General features: G+C 48.6%; 1 protein-coding gene across 1 annotated transcript; it reads left to right on the top strand.

Moving 5' to 3' along the window:
• The first annotated feature begins 5872 nt into the window (after positions 1 to 5872).
• On the top strand, positions 5873 to 18246 carry UNC119B (unc-119 lipid binding chaperone B). The gene is made up of 5 exons (XM_029232572.1): positions 5873 to 6116; positions 8646 to 8759; positions 12207 to 12330; positions 12459 to 12631; positions 14543 to 18246. The coding sequence occupies exons 1-5, from the start codon at positions 5873 to 5875 to the stop codon at positions 14653 to 14655; spliced, it is 768 nt and encodes a 255-aa protein (XP_029088405.1). The 3' UTR covers positions 14656 to 18246.
• Positions 18247 to 18819: the final 573 nt, after the last annotated feature.

The following is an 18819-nucleotide window of genomic DNA, read 5'->3' as shown; positions in this document are numbered from 1 at the left end:
TAGTAATTTACCCCAGGCTAGTCAGTAAATGATCAAGCCAGGATTCAAACCCAGTCTGTTTGTCTGCAAAGCCCATGATCTTTCTAAGGCTATAAGAATAATAATTACAGATCTCTTTTATTGAGCCTTTGAAATGGGCCAGGCACAAGGCCAAGCAGTTTTACAGATGTTATCTCTGTTTAATCTTCAACCAACCAGCTGGTACTTTTAAGAGGTGAGGTGACTTGCCGAAGACCACACAGCCAGCAAAAGGCAGAACTGAGGTTTTACACCAGGACTCTTGCTCTTAATCATTATCTCTCCAGCCTTCCACTCCCCGCCTGATGCCATGTGCTGTGTTTCTCCAAGCAGGAATGGAGGCTGCTGGTTTGGGGAATGGGAGGGAGAGCTTGGCCTACCTCCCTCAGTTATCCCTTGAAGGGCAGAATTCAGTGCTCAGCTCTAAGAATGAAGCCTGTGTGGATGGAGTCTGTTCTCAGGGCCCAAATAAGCCAGGAGGCCCACAGAGCCTCATTCTTAGCTTGAACCCACCCATAACTGGAGTTCTTTACTAATTTAGACTTGGCTGTTACTATTTCAAGTAGCTTCGCATGAGCTGCCAAATGGGGAAGAGACCTGAAGAAGCCCTGCTCTAGGGACTCGCAGGGAGGGAAATTGTCTGACAGAAGATCTTGGGCCAAGTGGGGGGGGTTGGGTTAAACCACTCTTGGGTCCAGATCTTTTTTTTTTTTTTTTTTTGGGTCCAGATCTTAATCTCACTAAGGAAATCAGGCTCCCGGTTGGCTGGAGCCGGTGTGTCGGACCTTTCTCCATACTTAGTACCCCATGCCCCTCCACCCCCCATAGAGGAAGAGAGATGAGTTTTTCCAACATTTACTGGAAAGCCTGTTGCCATAGCAATGGTGAGGGGGTCAAGGCAGAACAGAGGTGAAGCACAGAGGTGTGGAGTGGGCAGGCCTCTGCTCTCTAGCAACCTGAGATGGTAGGCACCTCACCGCGGTACTCTGGCCCAAGAGTCTTAGTTTTGTTTGTTGCTAACCACTTATATTAGTGAAAAATAACCCCACTTACTTTTTGGCTGGGGCCTTGTCCTAAGACTCCCTCTCCTGGGTTTTCTTACGGCTTCCACTTGACTCCGTCTGTTGCTTCCTCAAGCCTTGGTCCCCAGCTCATTTCCTCTCTGCTCTGACTTGACTGTTCTTTTTGGTCACCGCACTTTTCAATCCAGCTCCATGGCTTCTCCCTGCCCAGGGTGCCTGCCCTCAGCAGAGGGGTCCTGGAGAAAGAGGCCACTTAAATGTATTGTCATAGCGACCATTCATGAAACACTCTCCCTGGCTCCAGCAGAGTGCTTTTCGTTGCTGTTTTCATCTCCTTTTTTAAAAATTTATTTTATTTATTTATTTTTGGCTGTGTTGGGTCTTCGTTGCTGCGCACAGGCTTTCCATAGTTGTGGCGAGCAGGGGCTACTCTTCGTTGCGGTGTGCGGGCTTCTCATTGCATTGGCTTCTCTTGTTGCAGAGCACGGGCTCTAGCTGCGTGGGCTTCAGTAGTTGTGACACGCGGTCTCAGTAGTTGTGGCTCGTGGGCTCTAGAGCACAGGCTCAGTAGTTGTGGCGTACAGGCTTAGTTGCTCCACGGCATGTGGGATCTTCCTGGACCAGGACTCGCCACCAGGGAAGCCCTCATCTCCTCTTTACAACCCTAGGAAAGACCAGTGACTAGCCTGACTTATAAATAAGAAAACTTAGGTTCACAGGGCATAAATGACCTGCCCAAAGTCACATAGCTGGTAGGTGGCAGAGTGAGGACTGGAACTTAGCTCTGTCTAACCGCAAAGCCTGTGCTCTTAACGTCATGATGTACTACTTTTGAGAAGGAACCTTTTGAATGTAGATAACTGAAGAAGCTGGGTGTTGGTTACGTGGAGGTTTATTATATTATTCTTTCTCTAAAAAGAAAGTAACCTTTTAAGACTTAGTGATACAAAGTGAGTAAGTACATTTTAAAAATCGGGGGACTTCCCTGGTGGCACAGTGGTTAAGAATCCGCCTGCCAATGCAGGGGACACGGGTTCAAGCCCTGGTCCAGCAAGATCCCACATGCCACGGAGCAACTAAGCCCGTGTGCCACAACTTCTAAGCTGCGCTCTAGAGCCCATGAGCCACAACTACTGAGCCTGTGTGCTACAACTACTGCAGTCCACGCACCTAAAGCCTATGCTCCGCAACAAGAGAAGCCACCGCAATGAGAAGCCTGCGCACCACAATGAAGAGTAGCCCCTGCTCACTGCAACTAGAGAAAGCCCGCACGCAGCAACGAAGACTCAACACAGCCAAAAACAAATAAATAAATAAATAAAATATTAAAAAAAAATTTATACGGGGTGCAGAATGTGAAAACTCATCTTTCTTAGTCCTACCTCTTTAATCCCTAGAGGATATACAGGTGTATTATCTTTGGTGTATATCTTTCATTTTATATGTATTTATATATATTTATATGTACATACACACATATTTACATAATATATTTGCACATGTGCAAGTGTGCCTTTAGAATTCCATTAAGGAATTACTGAATCAAACAGTCTATGCACGGGACTTTCCTGGCAGTCTAGCGGTTAAGACTCTGCGCTTCCACTGCAGCGGATTCGGGTTCAATCCCTGGTCAGGGAACTAAGATCCCACATGCTGCGCAGTGCGGCCCAAAACAAAACAAAACAAAACAAAAAACAGTATATGCACTTAAAATTTTGAAAGTTCTGCCCTCAGCTAGGCTATGTGAATTTCCACCCACCAGTCTTGTGCTGTACGACTTTGGAATATGCCATGAATCCTTTTCGGAAACAGGTGGGATATAAATAATAAATTAATGCTTTTAAAGAACAGCCCTCAGCCAGGGAGAGAAGTGACTTGGGTACTATGGAAATCACTAGCTCTGTTTCCCAGACCACAAGGCCTGCCTGCAGTCCCAGCCACAACTTGCTGATTCGGTGGATGCCATCTTTAAGGAAGCAGCAGGAAGGAGGACTGAACTTCCCTGGCTTGGCAGAAAAAAGCCCTCTGATGTCCTGCTTACCTTGGCCGCATCAGCTCTGGGCCCCACCTGCCTGGCCTGATTTGAGGCAGACTGCCTGGCAACTCTGGGACTGCCCTGGAAAACAGCCACTGTCACACCTCTTATAGTGAGGAAAATAACCAGCTTAAGGAGAGGGACTTGAAGAGCACCAAGCTGCGGTGAAAGGGAGGCCAGCCTTTCCACTCCAGTCTTCCCATGTCTGTCCCAAGGAGACATTGGGGTTGCTACTTAATGCAGTCAATCTCTATTTTTCTTTTTCCACCCAACAGGGAATTAGTATATGTACTTTTCAGAAAACTTTTTTTTTTAAAGAGCCTTTTGACATACCTTAGAAAGATTTGGTGAGGAGAGACAGAGGCAGATTGGAGGTTATGGCCCTAATTTTTCCTACTGCCTCTTAAAAAGGAATATTTAAGGATATTTTTCCTTTCTTTCTGTGTGTTTTCTGTTCTCCTAAAGACATAATCTTTTGCTTTTTAATCACAGTTTATAGGTAGTGATCAGAGAGAGTACAGGCCTCAACTCCCTTATATGGCAGTATTTATTTAAAATTTTTTGAGCAGAAAAAAGTGATCAAGTTTGAGGTGGCTTTTAAATTTTAAGAGATTGTAATAAGTCTACTTTGACTTAACAGTCTGCCTTCCAGATGCAGATCCTAAGTTAGTTATTTTTATTTATTTATTTATTTAAAGGTATACAAGCAGCCCATGATCATATGCTTGTTGTGATAAAATAGTATAGAAGTAGCTCTAAAGAGTGTCAAAAGTGAATATATCCCCCTTTAATCCCTTCCAATTCTCTCCTCCCCCAAGGGAACCTCACTTAACTCTAGTGTATATTCAAACCCCTTCCTGTGTGGTTACAGATAGAAATATTCATATACTTTCAATTTTTTTTTTTTTTTCCAGTACACGGGCCTCTCACTGTTGTGGTCTCTCCCATTGCGGAGCACGGGCTCCAGATGCGCAGGCTCAGCGGCCATGGCTCACGGGCCTAGCCGCTCCGCGGCATGTGGGATCTTCCTGGACCGGGGCACGAACCCGTGTCCCCTGCATTGGCAGGTGGACTCTCAACCACTGCGCCACCAGGGAAGCCCTACTTTCAAATTTTAAACAAATGGGATTATGTGCCTTGCTCCCCCCCCTCAAACTATCTGAGATCTCTCCATACTAGTAAGTAGAGATGGACCTCATTCTTTTTAACAGCTGCATAACATGAATGGGTGCAACTATAACTTGTAATTTTTCAGTTTTACAAATGGTCCTGCAGTAAACATCTTCGTGCATACATGTAGGCTAAATTCCCGGATGTGGAATTGCAGGTAAACGCGTCAATACGTTTGTTATCATCCCTAAAAAGAGAAAAGCTGGGATCCAGGTAACTCTAGTCCTGGTGCTGAGGACAGATGTTTAGTCAGCAAGTGATTGTGTGAAATGGCTCCATGCTAAACTCCTTTCTTCGTGATTCACAATCAAGTAGCATATTAAGAGTTCTGGAAATTCTTCAGTAGCCACTTACTGCTGAGTAGTTTAAAAAGAATTGTTTGCAAAGGGAAATTGCAATGTGCAAATGTGTAATTCTTGTACACATCTTAAAATTTCCCTGAACAGTTTGGGAAGTCTCCCCCCGGGTGGTAATCTCTCAAAGACAGGACAGCATTTAGATAGGAACTGGCCACATACTGTTCCACCAGGCTGGGCAGCTGAGGTGGAGTCAGGTTTGGATTTGGTCCAGGAACCAGGCGAGGCCTGTCAGCCACTCCCAAACCCCTCGGATGAGAGGGATCCAGCAAGTCCTGCATAAATCAAGGCTTTGAGGCTGACCGGTAGGGAGAGGGGTAGAGTTTCTATCTAAGAGGTGACATCAACTTAGCACACACACTGCATCAGTCAGGCCCAAGCCTCCAACAGAGAAGGGTGTGGATCCAGAATCTCTAGAGAAGGAGCCACTTGGGGTATAAGAGGGCAGTGTCCTCCCCCCTCCCACTCACCTCCTCCAGTCCTTGAAATCATGGTTAATTTCCATGGCTCAGTGCAGATGTCACCCCTGAAGCCTCTCCCCTAGCCCCTAGACCCCTCCTGTGTGCTCTGGTAGCACCTCTGCTTCAGCAATTAGCAGTCTGTTTTGTCTTCTGGTTCATTCATACTTATTGGGCTGATCTAGAGGAAGGGCCACATGATGAATTATGTACCTCACAGTCTTCCCCAACAAAGTGGGAGCTCCTCCGTAGCCCGGTGCTGTTCAGGCTTTCCTTCACTCATTCATTCATTCGATCATCATTGAGCACCTACCATGTGTCAGGCATTAGCTAGACTGCCTGAATACAGTGGTGAATACAGCAGACTCAATCCCTCCCTCTTTCGTATTCTTATATTCCCTGTAGCCCAGCCCAATGTCTAGCCCAAAGCCTGACACAGTACGGTTTAGAAATGGCAATCTAATTGGAAAGCTGCCTTTGCATAGCAAGAACTGTCTTACCTCCTAGACTACAGATGAAAAAACATTTTCTCAAGATGCCTCGTCTACATTTTATGTGATGGAAAGTCATTTGACTGTACGGGATATTTTTTTAGACATTTGGGGTGACCTCGGGGGCCTGATGGAGAATCTGGAGTGCTAAGGTGCCAGCCACCTGGCTGGACCAACGCTAGCGGGAGGGCTCTAGCGACGCGGCCCGCAGGTCCCGCCCCCACGTCCCGCCCCCACAGGCCCCGCCCCCACAGGCCCCCGCCCCGCCCCCGCTCTCCATAGTTACGGCTGCGGAGGCGGCGGCCATCTTGGCGGCGGAGCGATGAGCGGGTCGAATTCTAAGGCTGCGGCCGTGGGGTCGGCGGCTGGGCCCGGGGGGCTGGTGACTGGCAAGGAGGAGAAGAAGAAGGCTGGCGGCGGCGTCCTGAACAGGCTTAAGGCGCGGCGGCAGGCGCCCCACCACGCGGCCGACGACGGCATCGGGGCAGCGGTTACGGAGCAGGAGCTGCTGGCTCTGGACACCATCCGGCCCGAGCACGTCCTGCGCCTCAGCCGGGTCACAGAGAGTAAGTGCGGGGCCGGCCGCGCCCTCCCCTCGCGCCGGTCCCTGCGCCCCTTGTAGACTAAGTGGAGCTGGCCGCTTGCCGCTCGGCCGGCCGAGGGTGTCCACCCAGGCGCCCCCGGCCGGCCGGGCCGCGCTGCCCACCCTCACCTAGACCTGGTCGGGAGGGGTTCTCCTGGGCTTGACTGCTCTCCTCTGAGTCCGGCCACGCTAGGCTTCCCTGTGGCCCGTCCCCGCTGGGCCCTCAGGCCCGGCCGTTCTCCTCCTCAGCTGGATCTGTTTGGGTGGGGGCCCGCCTTGGCTTAACCGGATCCTCCTGACCCTGGGAAGTGGGCCGCTGCCCCCCAGCCATCAGTGAAGTTCCTGACCAGCTAGGCCCCCTCAACCTGTCTACAGCCAGCTTCTGCCGCCCTCTGCCAGCCCAGACCCCTACCCTAGCTGCTTTCTCTGCCTTTCCCTCCCCTCCGGCCCCTGACAGCCCCGCCCCCTTTCCAGCCTGCCTTGGCCCCCTACCTCTTTGGGTCCCTAGCGTTGCCCCTTTGTGTGCAGGTGGGCTCCTCCTTCCTCAAATACATTGCCGTGGCATTTCGTGCCGCATTAAAAAAATATTAATAAAGTTTCAGTTCACGTACAAAACCAAAATGTGAATCCTGCTTTTGACACTTGTTCCAGTGAATTAAGAATATGTCAGGGTGTTAGAGATGCATTTCTTGCATAAAATGCAACCGTCCTACACCTTTTCATTGATAGTACGAGGGGTGGGGAGAAATATATAGCTCACCCCCTGTCCTGGTTTTCCTCTTTTCTGTTCTCTTCCAGGCCAACCCCTGACTTGATGCCTTTTTTCTTGCTGCTGTTCCCCGCTAAGAGTTTGCAGTCAGTTGGTTAGACCCTGCTTGCCCAGCCGGCCCTGTCCTCCAGACTTCTAACGTTGAAGCACCAGCACTCCCTTGATGGATTAAAGGCTGCCGTCCTATTATCTGCTGAATTGCTTTAGTCGGCAGCCCAGGGGTGCTCAGGTGTCCCTCAGGGAGATGGAGGCCGCCCCCAGTGATTTGAGGATGACAGTTTGGGGGGATAGGCCTTGGTCCAGCCTGTATGAAAGGGAATTCTCATCTCCTAAAATAGCTTTAATTTGAGTCTGGGCATTTTCATATCCCCATTTTCCATCACTGTTTGGGTTGGGACTGTCCTTTGCATGCCTGAGTATATCTTTAGAAGGTCTTGCTATTCTGTTTCATAGAAACATTGTGAAAAAGCTGCTTCTGTTCTGACCCAGATTTCATTTGGGGCTCTGAAGGTACAGAAATGCTCACCACCTCACCTTTCTCACCCCATGCTTTCTCCTGATACCAAAGGTGAATTAGGCCACTCTAATGCCTGGCCCTAAGCGGCATTCTAGGAGAGCACTCAGGTCCTGTGTAGGAGCTTGAGCATGGTGCCATTGCTCACACACACCTCAGCAGCTTATTGGAGAAAGTCACAAGTCAGCTTGGTGACCTCTGGATTCTTTACTCTTCTTAAAGTCTGTTCCGTTCAGCAGGTTATTTATTGAGTCCCCTCTAAAGGTGCAGAACCAATCTCAGCACTTTTGGGAGTTACAGAATAATCAGTAGCTCTCAAGTTTGCCATCTTATTGGAGAGTCAGCTTGTAAAACATGAAACAGCTAACACAAACAGGCAGTATAAGATAAAGTGTCAAAGTGAGTTGTGGAGAAGATGCTCTCAGGAGTCATGAGAGAAAGAAATCAATGAAATTGTCTTTGATCAGCACTGTTTTGATTAGTTGATCAGGTTTCTGGGGGCTCTACTTCACTTTGGCCTCACGCCCTCCACAGCAGATCCGTCCTGCTGCCTGGGTAGGTATGGCCCACCACCTGGTTTTGTGCAGCCCACAAGCTAAGAGTGGTTTTAACCTTTTCAAATGGTTGGAAAAAAAAAAAATCTTGGGACACATGGTTATATAAAATTTGTATTTCGTGTCTATAAATAGTTTTATTAGAATACAGCCACACCATTCATTTCCATGTTTGTGGCTGCCTTTGTGCTACAGCGACACAGCTGAGTAGTTGTGATAGTGACTGTGTGGCCAAAAGCCCAAATTATTCATGATCTGACCCTTTACAGAAAAAGTTTGCTGATCTGTGCTTTGTGATACGGTCACCATATTAGCCATTAGATCAGCATAAATGTTTTAAAATGGATTTCTAAAAAAAATTCTATCCTGTTGTGATATCCAATGAAAGCTTTATAGGCCATTTTTGAAGTGTTTCCAAAGAAATCCCCTTTTACCATCCCTATTTCTAAAGTGTTACAGTAATCTTTCATCCACACAAGCCCATGCACTTTTTTTCTTTCCTGGATCCCCTAATTCTCTCCACACAACTTTTGCTTATAACATAAAAGGAAGTTTTGGGGTGTATTTTAAGTGAATTGTGTAAGACAAAAACCTGAGTTTGCTTCAAAACTTGAGAAAGAAATGGTGGATTTGGAGGATTATTTAACGGCATTGGTCTCTCTCTCTCATTTTCAGATTATTTATGTAAACCCGAAGACAATGTCTACAGTATTGATTTCACACGCTTCAAAATTCGAGATTTGGAGACCGGGACAGTGCTTTTTGAGATTGCCAAACCTTGTGTGTCAGGTAGGCCTTAGTATTGCAGTAGTCACTTGACAGTTGGAGCAAAAGGTCTTTCATGCTTGAGTTTTTGTGTGCCATTGCATCCTGTGTCACAGACTCCAGCGGCCTGCTTCCAGCCGCCTCCTGAAGCCTGCCTGTGGGCCTGTTGGCTTGAAGCTGTGCTGAGAGGCTGATGTTTGTTGAGTATCTACTCTGCGCTGGTCACTGTGTTCCACATCTTTCTGTTTACATCAGTTCATGTAATCCTCACACCTCCGTGGGGGGTTATTATCCTTATTTTACAGATAAGGGAACTGAGGCCCAGAATTTCCAGGTGACTTTCCTAAGGTCCTCTGCCCTTTGGTCTTACCATGTTTCCTCCACTTAGGAAAGGAATCCTTGAAATTAAACTCCAATGAGGAAGCCTACCTGAACCTTGAGTCCTGGGGACACTCTGGAAGGGTGATACGGAGGATTCCAGTCCAGATCATGAGGCAGTGTCTTCTCACGCCCTTTCCTTTAAATAGTGTCTCAGATTTCCCAGTAAGTCCTAGTTTGGACTTTAATATCTGCCATTTTCTGGATGAACAGAAGGCCCAGACCTGTGAACTCATCTACTTGGGACCCCTTAAGGTAGCTTTGAATGGACACTTCCTGTGCTTGTGTTGCAGTTCCAGGTGATTCATTTCTGACCAGGGGACCACACGTAGGTCTTTGGAGCACATCACTGGAAATGGAGCACCCCCTGGAGTTAGTTACTAGAACACCACCCTAGATAGTCCTTCAGAGTATCAGTCATGGTCTGTGTTGATGACTCTTTTTGCCAAGCTTTTCTCATCTGATTTGCTATTCAGAAAGAGCCTGTAAATTTGGTAAGACAGCTGTTGGTAACCCAGATAAGTCAAAAGGCTTTCATGAAAAAGTCTCAGCTCAGATTAATTATACAGCCAAGGCTAGAGCACTGGTCTCCTCACCCCATCCAGTATTCTTTTTTTGAAATCAATTAATCAATTTTTGGGCTGCTTTGGGTCTTTGTTGCTGCACGTGGGCTTTTAGTTGTGGCGAGCAGGGGCTACTCTTCGTTGCGTTGTGCGGGCTTCTCATTGTGGTGGCTTCTCTTGTTGTGGAGCATGGGCTCTAGGCGTGCGGGCTTCAGTAGTTGTGGCACATGGGCTCAGTAGATGTGGCTCGCGGGCTCTAGAGCGCAGGCTCGGTAGTTGTGGCGCACGGGCTTAGCTGCTCTGCGGCATGTGAGATCTTCCCGGACCAGAGATGGAACCCGTGTCCCCTGCATTGGCAGGCAGGTTCTTAACCACTGCACCAGCAGGGAAGTCTCACCACCCAGTATTCTTTATGCTGTCATAATCTAGTACTGACCAGGGCATCTAAAGGCTCAAGCTTGTGGGTACTTAAATCTTGTATTGGGAGGGTCAGGGCCAGCCAGCTTCCTGGGTCTGTGCTGTTCGTATCTCTAAGCCACAGGTCCTAGTACTTAAGATGTTCCCAGGACCCCGGGGCTACTTCAGGTGTATGGATTTGCATGAGACTGGGCTCAGAATAGTCATTTCAGTATAAAACTAAATCTCAAGAAGAAGGTCAGCTGCAGATTTTGTAAAAATACCTTGATTTACGACCCATCCAGTCTTTACCTTTAAGGATCTTGATTCACTAAGAATACGCACACACTGATTCAGTGCCCTCCTACAGCACTTGTTCGGATGAGTTCGAATCCCTGAGAAGGTTTGGTGTGATCCTTTTTGAATCCCATTGTTGGAGCCAGGGCTGTGGAGTCTCTGACTTTGAACCCCTACTCAGTCTGGTTGCCCAGCTCCTCTTGGGCTTGTCACAGGCAGAGATGTTTGATGCTGAAAAAGACTCCTCTTTTACTGCACCTATGTTCAGCCTGGAACTGGAAAAAATACCCTTGCTGGATACTGGGTGGCTGTAGCTACTAGAAAGGGAACTAACTCCTTGTTTACATTAGAATGTTCTCTGATTCATTTTACAAATCTTTCATTCCTGGGTTCAGGAGTGGACTAGACCAGAGCCCGTTGTTACTCTTGTGGACCCTCTCTTAGGTCTCACATGTTGGTTCATGGCACATCTGCTTCACCTTTTCCCAGGTGCTCGGAGTGTTGGGCCTGGTATGGCCTGGAATAGGCATTAGTCCAAGGAAGTGCAGTACCCCAAGGCTATAGGTCAGTGTCTTCCATTTAAATAGCACAATTATTTCTAGGGATTTGTCTTTGCTATGTCAGAAATTTTTGCATTCTTTGAAGGTGCCTTTTGAATAGTTTCAACTTTTATAGCCTCATTCTTTTGGTAGCAGCAAGCACTTTAACTGCGTCAACAGCAGACCTAGTCTGTATAGCAGAGACCATGTCACAGCCACCCAGCTGGTGTTTCAGGCTTCACCGTTAGGATATGGCCCAAGGCCCCAGATTATATAAAAGGCAAACAGCTTAGTGTTTAAGAACAGCCCTTGAGTCTGATGGACCCGGATTCACATCCCTGCTCCCTCCATTTACTACAGGCGTACCTCATTTTATTGTGCTTCACAGATATTGTGTTCTTTACAAACTGAGGGTTCGTGGCAACCTTTCATTGAATAAGTCTATTGACTCCATTTTTTTCAACAGCATTTAAAAAAAATTTTTTTTATTGAAGTATAGTTGATTTACAGTGTTGTTGTTGTTTTTTTTTTACAGTGTTGTGTTATTTTCTGGTGTACAGCCAAGTGATTCAGTTATACATATGTATATTTTTTCATATTCTTTTCCATTATGGTTTATTATAGGATATTGAATATAGCAGCACTTTTTTTTTTTTTTTTTTTTTTTTGCGCTACGCAGGCCTCTCACTGTTGTGGCCTCTCCCGTTGTGGAGCACAGGCTCTGGATGTGCAGGCTCAGCGGGCATGGCTCACGGGCCCAGCCGCTCCATGGCATGTGGGATCCTCCCAGACCGGGGCACAAACCTGCGTCCCCTGCCTCTGCAGGCGGACTCTCAACCAGTGCACCACCACGGAAGCCCCAGCAGCATTATTTTTAAATTAAGCCGTGTGCATTGTTATTTTTGGACATAATGCTATTGCATACTTAATGGATTATAGTAAAGTGTAAACATAACTTTTGTATACACTGGGAAACCAAAAATTTCGTGTGACTCTCTTTATCATGGTGGTCTGGAACTGAACCTGCAATCTCTCTGAGGTCTGCCTATATCTGGGCGACTTTGGACACGTTAGCTAATCTCTCTGAGTCTGAGCTTCCTGGTCTTTAAAGTGGAGATAAAATGAAGACAAAATCTACAGGATCACAGGATCCTGTGAGGCGTGCAGCACGGGGCCTGGAATTACAGCATGTGCTCAGTGAGTACTGGCTGCCCTGCCATATCGGTGTCGGTGTCGGTACTGCTGATCGGTCGTGCTCTTTGCCGAGATGGTGATTCAGCTTCCGTGTGCTCTTGCAGACCAGGAGGAGGAGGAGGAGGAGGTGGTGGCGGCGGCAGGCGGAGATGTGGATGTCAGTGCTGGCCGCTTCGTCCGCTATCAGTTCACGCCAGCATTTCTCCGCCTCCGCACCGTGGGCGCCACGTGAGTACCAGCATTTCCTGAAGGGGGGACGTTCTTCTGGTTCAGAGAAGAATGTTCTCTGTTAGGTTTGGGGTTGGCTTTAGAGGAGGGAGGAGGCAAAGTCAGGCTCACAGAGATTTATTCTGCAGGGTGGAGTTCACGGTGGGAGACAAACCTGTGTCAAACTTTCGGATGATCGAACGGCACTATTTCCGGGAACGCCTGCTGAAAAACTTTGACTTTGATTTCGGCTTCTGCATCCCCAGCAGCAGGAACACTTGTGAACATATCTATGAGTTTCCCCAGCTTTCTGAGGATGTCAGTACGTATCCCCTGACTTTCAGAACATCCTGGATTCTTCAGGCTAGAGGAACAGACCTTGAAATGAAATCCATCTAGTCCAACGACCTCATTTGCAGAGAAATAGGGACATGATGCGTCTCTAGTCTTTCGACCTCAGGCTTCTCGTTTCCTATTGCTCCTGTCTCATGTTTCAAACTCTGACTCTGCCTGCATGGGAGCATTGAAGGTTTTAATACAGGCCATCCCTTTTAGATGCCTGCTGCGGGGAAGAGAGTGGCTGAGGGAGATAAGAGGAGGCCCCTGACAATCCCTGGGAGTCCAGTTCGATACACGGCCAGTCATGGTTTCACTGTGTTCTAGTCACCGGCTCCTGCTCGGCACTCCTTTAGCCCTTTGCTTTTTCCCTAATCAGAACTACATGGGAAACTGTGGGCTAAGTAGAATTCTAGTCCTGAGGACTACCTCTTTCTCATTCTCTGCAGGTAGGAGGTTAATTAGATGAAACTGTTAGAATAGATCCAGCAGGCGCTAGGAAGCTGTTAGAGGTTTGGAGCAGAAGGAGTAATGTGAGGGAAGCCGTGTCTGAGGAAGAGTCACCCTGTAGTTCTGGGGAGGAAGAACTGGGGAAGGCGCCGGAGGGAGAAGGCTGGCCCGGGGAGGAGATGGACTGAATGACAGAGGAAGAACAGGCTGTGTATTCCCATGGCTTCAGTCTGGCCCTCTCACATTAGCATCCCCTGTGAGGAATTAGGGAAGGTTGTTCTAGAGCATTCAGGATGTGAGTGGGATCCTGTGAGTAGTGGTGGAGTTTAGTTGGATTGTTGGCGAAGGTCTACGTACACCGACCAATTTTCTCAGAATCCCAGGTCCTTAAAATTGTCATTTTCTGACAGGTATTCTTGACTGGTGCAGCAGTACTGTCCCCAGGTAAAGTGAGGATTGCTGAGGAGTGGGCAGGGCGTTGATGACCGCATCAACTGTTAGGATCCTCGTTTGAAGCCCGCTCCCCAGGCTGGGCTGGGATGTGTAGATGCTTGCGAGAAAAGATTACGTACAGTATTTCAAGTTTTTATCTAAGGCCATGTAACTTTTTCTTCTTGAAGCCAAGTAAGCTAAAAGAGCGTGGGGGTCAATATTCTAGATATGAACTAAATAACTCTGGCCTGGCTGAGTTCAAAGAACTTGAAACAGTCAGCTCTCCTTTTGAGAACTGTGGTCAGCAACAGCATTTCCTCCAGAGGATTCAGAATAGCATGTGACCATTGACGCAGAACCAACCAGAGGTAGCGACTCGCAGTTCTCTTGACCCTCCAGTTACGGTTAAAGAGGTTGGGGCAACTGCCAGAACAAACAGAAGATTTAAATCTGGATCCCAAGACAAGCTCACCCTTTGCTGGATTGTTGGCAAGTTAATACCCCGAGCCACCTCTGGAGAAGGCTCCTTGCCCTTTGTGCCCCTACATCCATGCGCACCTGGGATTCCTTTGTTGTCAGGGTTGCCTGCGGGACGTGAGCACAGTGAGGCCCAGCTTTCTGAATTTGGACCAGAGTGTCTAGAGGTGGGGACCAGAAGCACCAAGTCAACAGGCTGCTGTGGTGCCTGTTGGCAAACGGGTGGGCACCTCTCCCTGGGGTTCTGACAGAGCACCAGGCTGGCGATGGCCTCGGAGGGCCAGGTCCAGAGCTGGTTGCATCCTTCTGTTGAAGTGGACAGCATGCTCAGTTTGGGGGCCTCTGTGGTCCCCAGGTCTCCCCAGCTCTCAAGGCCTGGCTCCTTCTGTTCTGACCTCATTATTCTGACAGCGTGTGCTCACATTTTCAGGAAGGGCTGGTTTACGAATTTTAGAGGGAATGCTAAGTTTTATCCCACCTGGCCCATGGGGCAGACTCACACATAAGTCTTTGCTTTTTTCCTTTCCCTGACTTGCAGTTCGTCTGATGATTGAAAATCCCTATGAGACCCGTTCTGACAGCTTCTACTTTGTCGACAACAAGCTGATAATGCACAACAAGGCTGACTATGCCTATAACGGGGGCCAGTAGCTGTGGCAGGAGCGGACGGGGAGGTGCTTTGCTGTGGCCCAAGGTCCTGGTGCACGGAGGTGGCTGAAGCTGCGGTCTGTCAACACACATCTAGAACCTGGCCCCAGGAAGCCGAGGCTGGGGTGGCAGTTTCCTGTGCTCCAAGAGAGGTGCCAAGCAGTGCTGTGTTTCCTTCCCCAGTATTTTTTCTTGCTTTTTTCCCTGCCCCTTAGGTCACGGAGGTACTATAGTAAAACTTAGCATAAGGCTCCTGGAATCCAGATAAAAATAGAAAGTTTATTTTCATGTAGTCATGGCTCCTCTGGGTTGTCCTGTTGAGCCTGGGTCTCTCCAGGCAGAGCTGTGCCGGGGAGAGAAGGCTTTTCTGTAGGTTCAGCGGCGCTGTGGGAAGCTGAGACTCCTCTCGCCTGCGGGGTCGCCATCAGCACACTCTGACCTCAGCCTGTGCATCGTCCTAAACCAACTTGGGGGGCAGAGGGAAGGAGTGGTGCCAGGAGTTGAGGCACTGGGGTGGGCAAGGCTGCCAAACTGAAGGATCTGTCTTACGTAGGGGCCGTTTATCTGCCTGACTTCCGGATCCTCAGCCGGTCCTCCTGGGGCTCCACTGAGGTTTCAACCTGGCAGTGCCTTCCTGTTCTCCTTCCAGAGGAAAGATGAGCTTGCTCTGCTTCTCCTGGCTCCTAACTTTTGAGTTTCTCCTGAAATACAATGTGTCAGTTTTGCTCTTGGAACTGTAGTATCTCTGGAGGCCAGAGCAGGCCTTATTGTATTTTGTTTTTTTATTTCTAAGCTTCTTGTGGGGAGGCTTTATAAAATGTCAGTGGCATTCCCAGCATATAGGATGTGTGGCCAGACTTCTGATAGTATCAGTCAGGCTCCCAGGGCTAATCTGGGTCATGTCGTACCTGCTTTTGTACTGAAGTAGTTCCTGGAATCATCCTGGCTGGTCAGACCTAAGTAATGTGGTTTCTGGTCCTTTGGAATGGTTTTGGAATATCTGCCACTTGGAATGGCTTTGGGCGTTGGGAAAGGGGGAAATCAGCTGAGGTGGTCTATCAGAGAGACGTGTTCTCAAAAATCTTCCTCACACATCCCTCAGGCCTCACTGGATGGGCTGTCCGCGCTTCAGCTCCCTACTGTTGTCTGACTGTGCGGGCGATTTAAGTGCTCAGGCCCAACTCCTGACCCTCTGATAAGACTGTTGCTGCGGCCAGTGTTTAGCATTGCTAGAAAGGTCACAGTAGGAAGGGCCCAGGTACGTGGTATCTGTGACCAGAGAGCTGTCTCCCTAGGTGCTTGGGAGAAAGGCCAGGTGGAGCCAGGGAGAGAAGGGCCAGCGCTTTGCCACAGATGCTCCTGTGCTTTCACTGACCGGTGTTGCTCCCTGTTTGCATTCTAGAGCGTGAGTGGCCTTGAACCGTGGTCCAGTGCTTTGTGCCAGGCCAGAGTCTGGACTGTGCCAGATGCTGGCAACTTCCTCACTGAGAAAACCCTGGTTAGCCCTGTGTGCTGGCACTGCACCCAACCCCCGAGGGAGGAAGAGACCGGGTTCCCTGCAGGGTGGGCTACTCATCCCCAGACCGGTGAATCCCAGAACTGGAGTCGGCTGCAAATCCAGGTGCCTTATGTGTGGCTCCATCCCATACACTGCCGGACAGACATCAGCACTGCCTCTTCACCTTCTGTTTCTCACTGGGGCTCCCTCAACAGATTTGTGTTCATTGAGCTTCAGAATAACCCCTTCTCTCTGTGACAGAACCCAGTCAGGAGAGTTTTTCTACTATTTGATGTTTAATTATTATCTAGGTTGTGGTTTCTGGAGCTGCCCAGAACTCTGCTCAGTAGAGTGTGTCTTGGAAATGTGTCCCAGGCAGACCACGTCTTGTAGGCTAGTGGGCTGTCTCTTACCTGCAGTGTTAGCTTTTGCTGGGAAGAGGGCTGAGGAGGCAGGCATTCTGGCTTGAATAGTGCTGTATCCTCTTCCCAAGAGCTTGCTTTAGTCTCACTGGAGACCGTTTTGAGGCCAAGTGCTCGGTCTGTGCCCAACAGCACAGGGATTTGCTGTCTTCTGCTCCTGAAGGTCTGGTGTTCTGTACCTGGGACTCTGGATTCTTGTGGCTAGCTACTCAGGAAACCTTGAGAAGCATTACCTCTCTGGGGTGTTAGCTAGGGTAAGTCTGAAATTCAAGCTTTTGTACCCGAACTGGGGAGAGAATTGGAAGTCATACCTTCTCTGAAAGTAGCTGAACTCATCAGAAGCTGAATCAGGAGGCCATGTTAAGGAGTCTGGGCTATTGATAGCAGTTACCTGTGGGCAATAAGATGGGAGGAGAAAACCTACTTGCCTGGGGAGACCGTGCCCTCTGTTCAGAGCTGGTACCTGAGAGGAAGCACCTAAAGGGAACACATTCCAGCAGACTGACAGGCCCAGCTGGCGCCGGGGGGCCTGCTGCCTGCACCCCTCCCTCTTGTGTCTTGCTCCTTCCTGTCCCTCTGGCCTGGAGTCTCCTGGGAGAGCGACTCTCTTTTCCTGTGGAGCTTTTGGGCTAAGATGCCCTTTCAGCTGCTGCAAAGAAGATCCTGGCTTATTTTATTCTATGTTTTAAAGAGTAAAGAGAGGAAATAAGTAAAAGTAGTCCTGGGATAAAGTAGGTCATCCTCTCCTCGTGTGTTAGCTCAGAGCTGTCTTGCAAGGAAAGTACTTTTCAGGGCCATGTCGGCCTTCCTGAAGACCTCACAGTCTTTGGGCCATCCAGTTCTCAAATAGGGGCGGTGATTTGGGGGCGTTGGGGCTATGCAGAGACTGGAGATTCTTGACGTGGCAGTAGCTGGGGGAATCTTCAGCTTGTTTCTTCAGTTGAAGTGGGACTCATTTCCGGAATGGACTTAATAGGCTGTGTCTAATGTACAGATTGGGTGAGTCTTGCTTTAGTGTGTCTTGCCACCCTCGATAGGCTCCCAGGGTACTCTCTTTTTTTTTCTGTAACGTCCCTTCCTTCTGGTGGCCGTTGTCACTCTGACGTCAGTGAGGTTGGGGAATGGGGACAGTTCTCAGAATCATAGCACAGACTCGTCTGTGTGTGTGGACCCCTGATGCAGAGGGTGCTGCCGTGCCTGGCCTAGGGACCCAATTGTCAGATCACCATGCTTCTCACATTCCGTGTCACAGGACATCTTAGGTACAAGAAGGGTCTGGTGGAGGTGGATTTACCCCTTGTTGCACAAACGATCATGTAAAGTCACTGAACTTGTGAAAGTCTATTTTTTTCCCTGTATATCTATTTTTCACAGAATGTAAGAAGCGTTAATGGCCTGGTCTGTCCTTCTTCCCCTTTCCCCTTCATCTGAGGTCCTTATTCCAGTTTGTATTGTCTTTGTGTTCAAAGTAAACTAGGTGACTTATTTGTATAAAATGTTATTTTGCCACAAGAGACAGTAATAAAAGAAAGATTTTCACAGTATGCGCGTACCCTCTCTGGTCTCCTGACTGGGCCCCTTGAGTCACGGGGCGGGCAGGTATGGAGTAGCGGTGGGCTCTGAGTTTCTTTACGTGGCTTTTCTGTAAATATTGGTTTAATGAGTAGAGCTGGTTTCTAGGGTGATTAGGGCACAGTATTGAGCTTTAGGCTTAGTATTTTTTGCTTTACATTTTGATGGAGTGCTTTGAGAATTAAAAATGTATATACATGTTTTTAAAACATGTTCATTAAGGTGTGTTTTAACTATACCTCATTTAAGAGTAAATTCACCTCATTTAAGAGTACAGTTTGGGGCTTCCCTGGTGGCGCAGTGGTTGAGTCCGCCTGCTGATGCAGGGGACACGGGTTCACGCCCCGGTCCGGGAAGGTCCCACATGCTGCGGAGCGGCTGGGCCCGTGAGCCATGGCCGCTGAGCCTGCGCATCCGGAGCCTGTGCTCCGCAATGGGAGAGGCCACAACAGTGAGAGGCCCGTGTACTGCAAAAAAAAAACAAACCAAAAAACAAAAACACCAGAAAAAAAGAGTACAGTTTGATGAGTTTTGACAAATGGATACATGATCACAATCATGATACAGGGCATTTCCATCACCTCAGAAAGTTCCCTCAAGTGCCTGGTGTTTGCAGCCCGTTCCCTCCCTCTATCCAACCCCTTGCAACCATCTTCTGATTTGTGTCTCTTTTGG

This window comes from Monodon monoceros, unplaced genomic scaffold (genome assembly GCF_005190385.1).
Source record: "Monodon monoceros isolate NGI ecotype Baffin Bay Population unplaced genomic scaffold, NGI_Narwhal_1 Super_Scaffold_1, whole genome shotgun sequence".
Lineage (NCBI taxonomy): Eukaryota > Metazoa > Chordata > Mammalia > Artiodactyla > Monodontidae > Monodon > Monodon monoceros.
The sequence above is the reverse complement of the archived record's forward strand: the minus strand, read 5'-3'. Positions and strand labels throughout refer to the sequence as shown.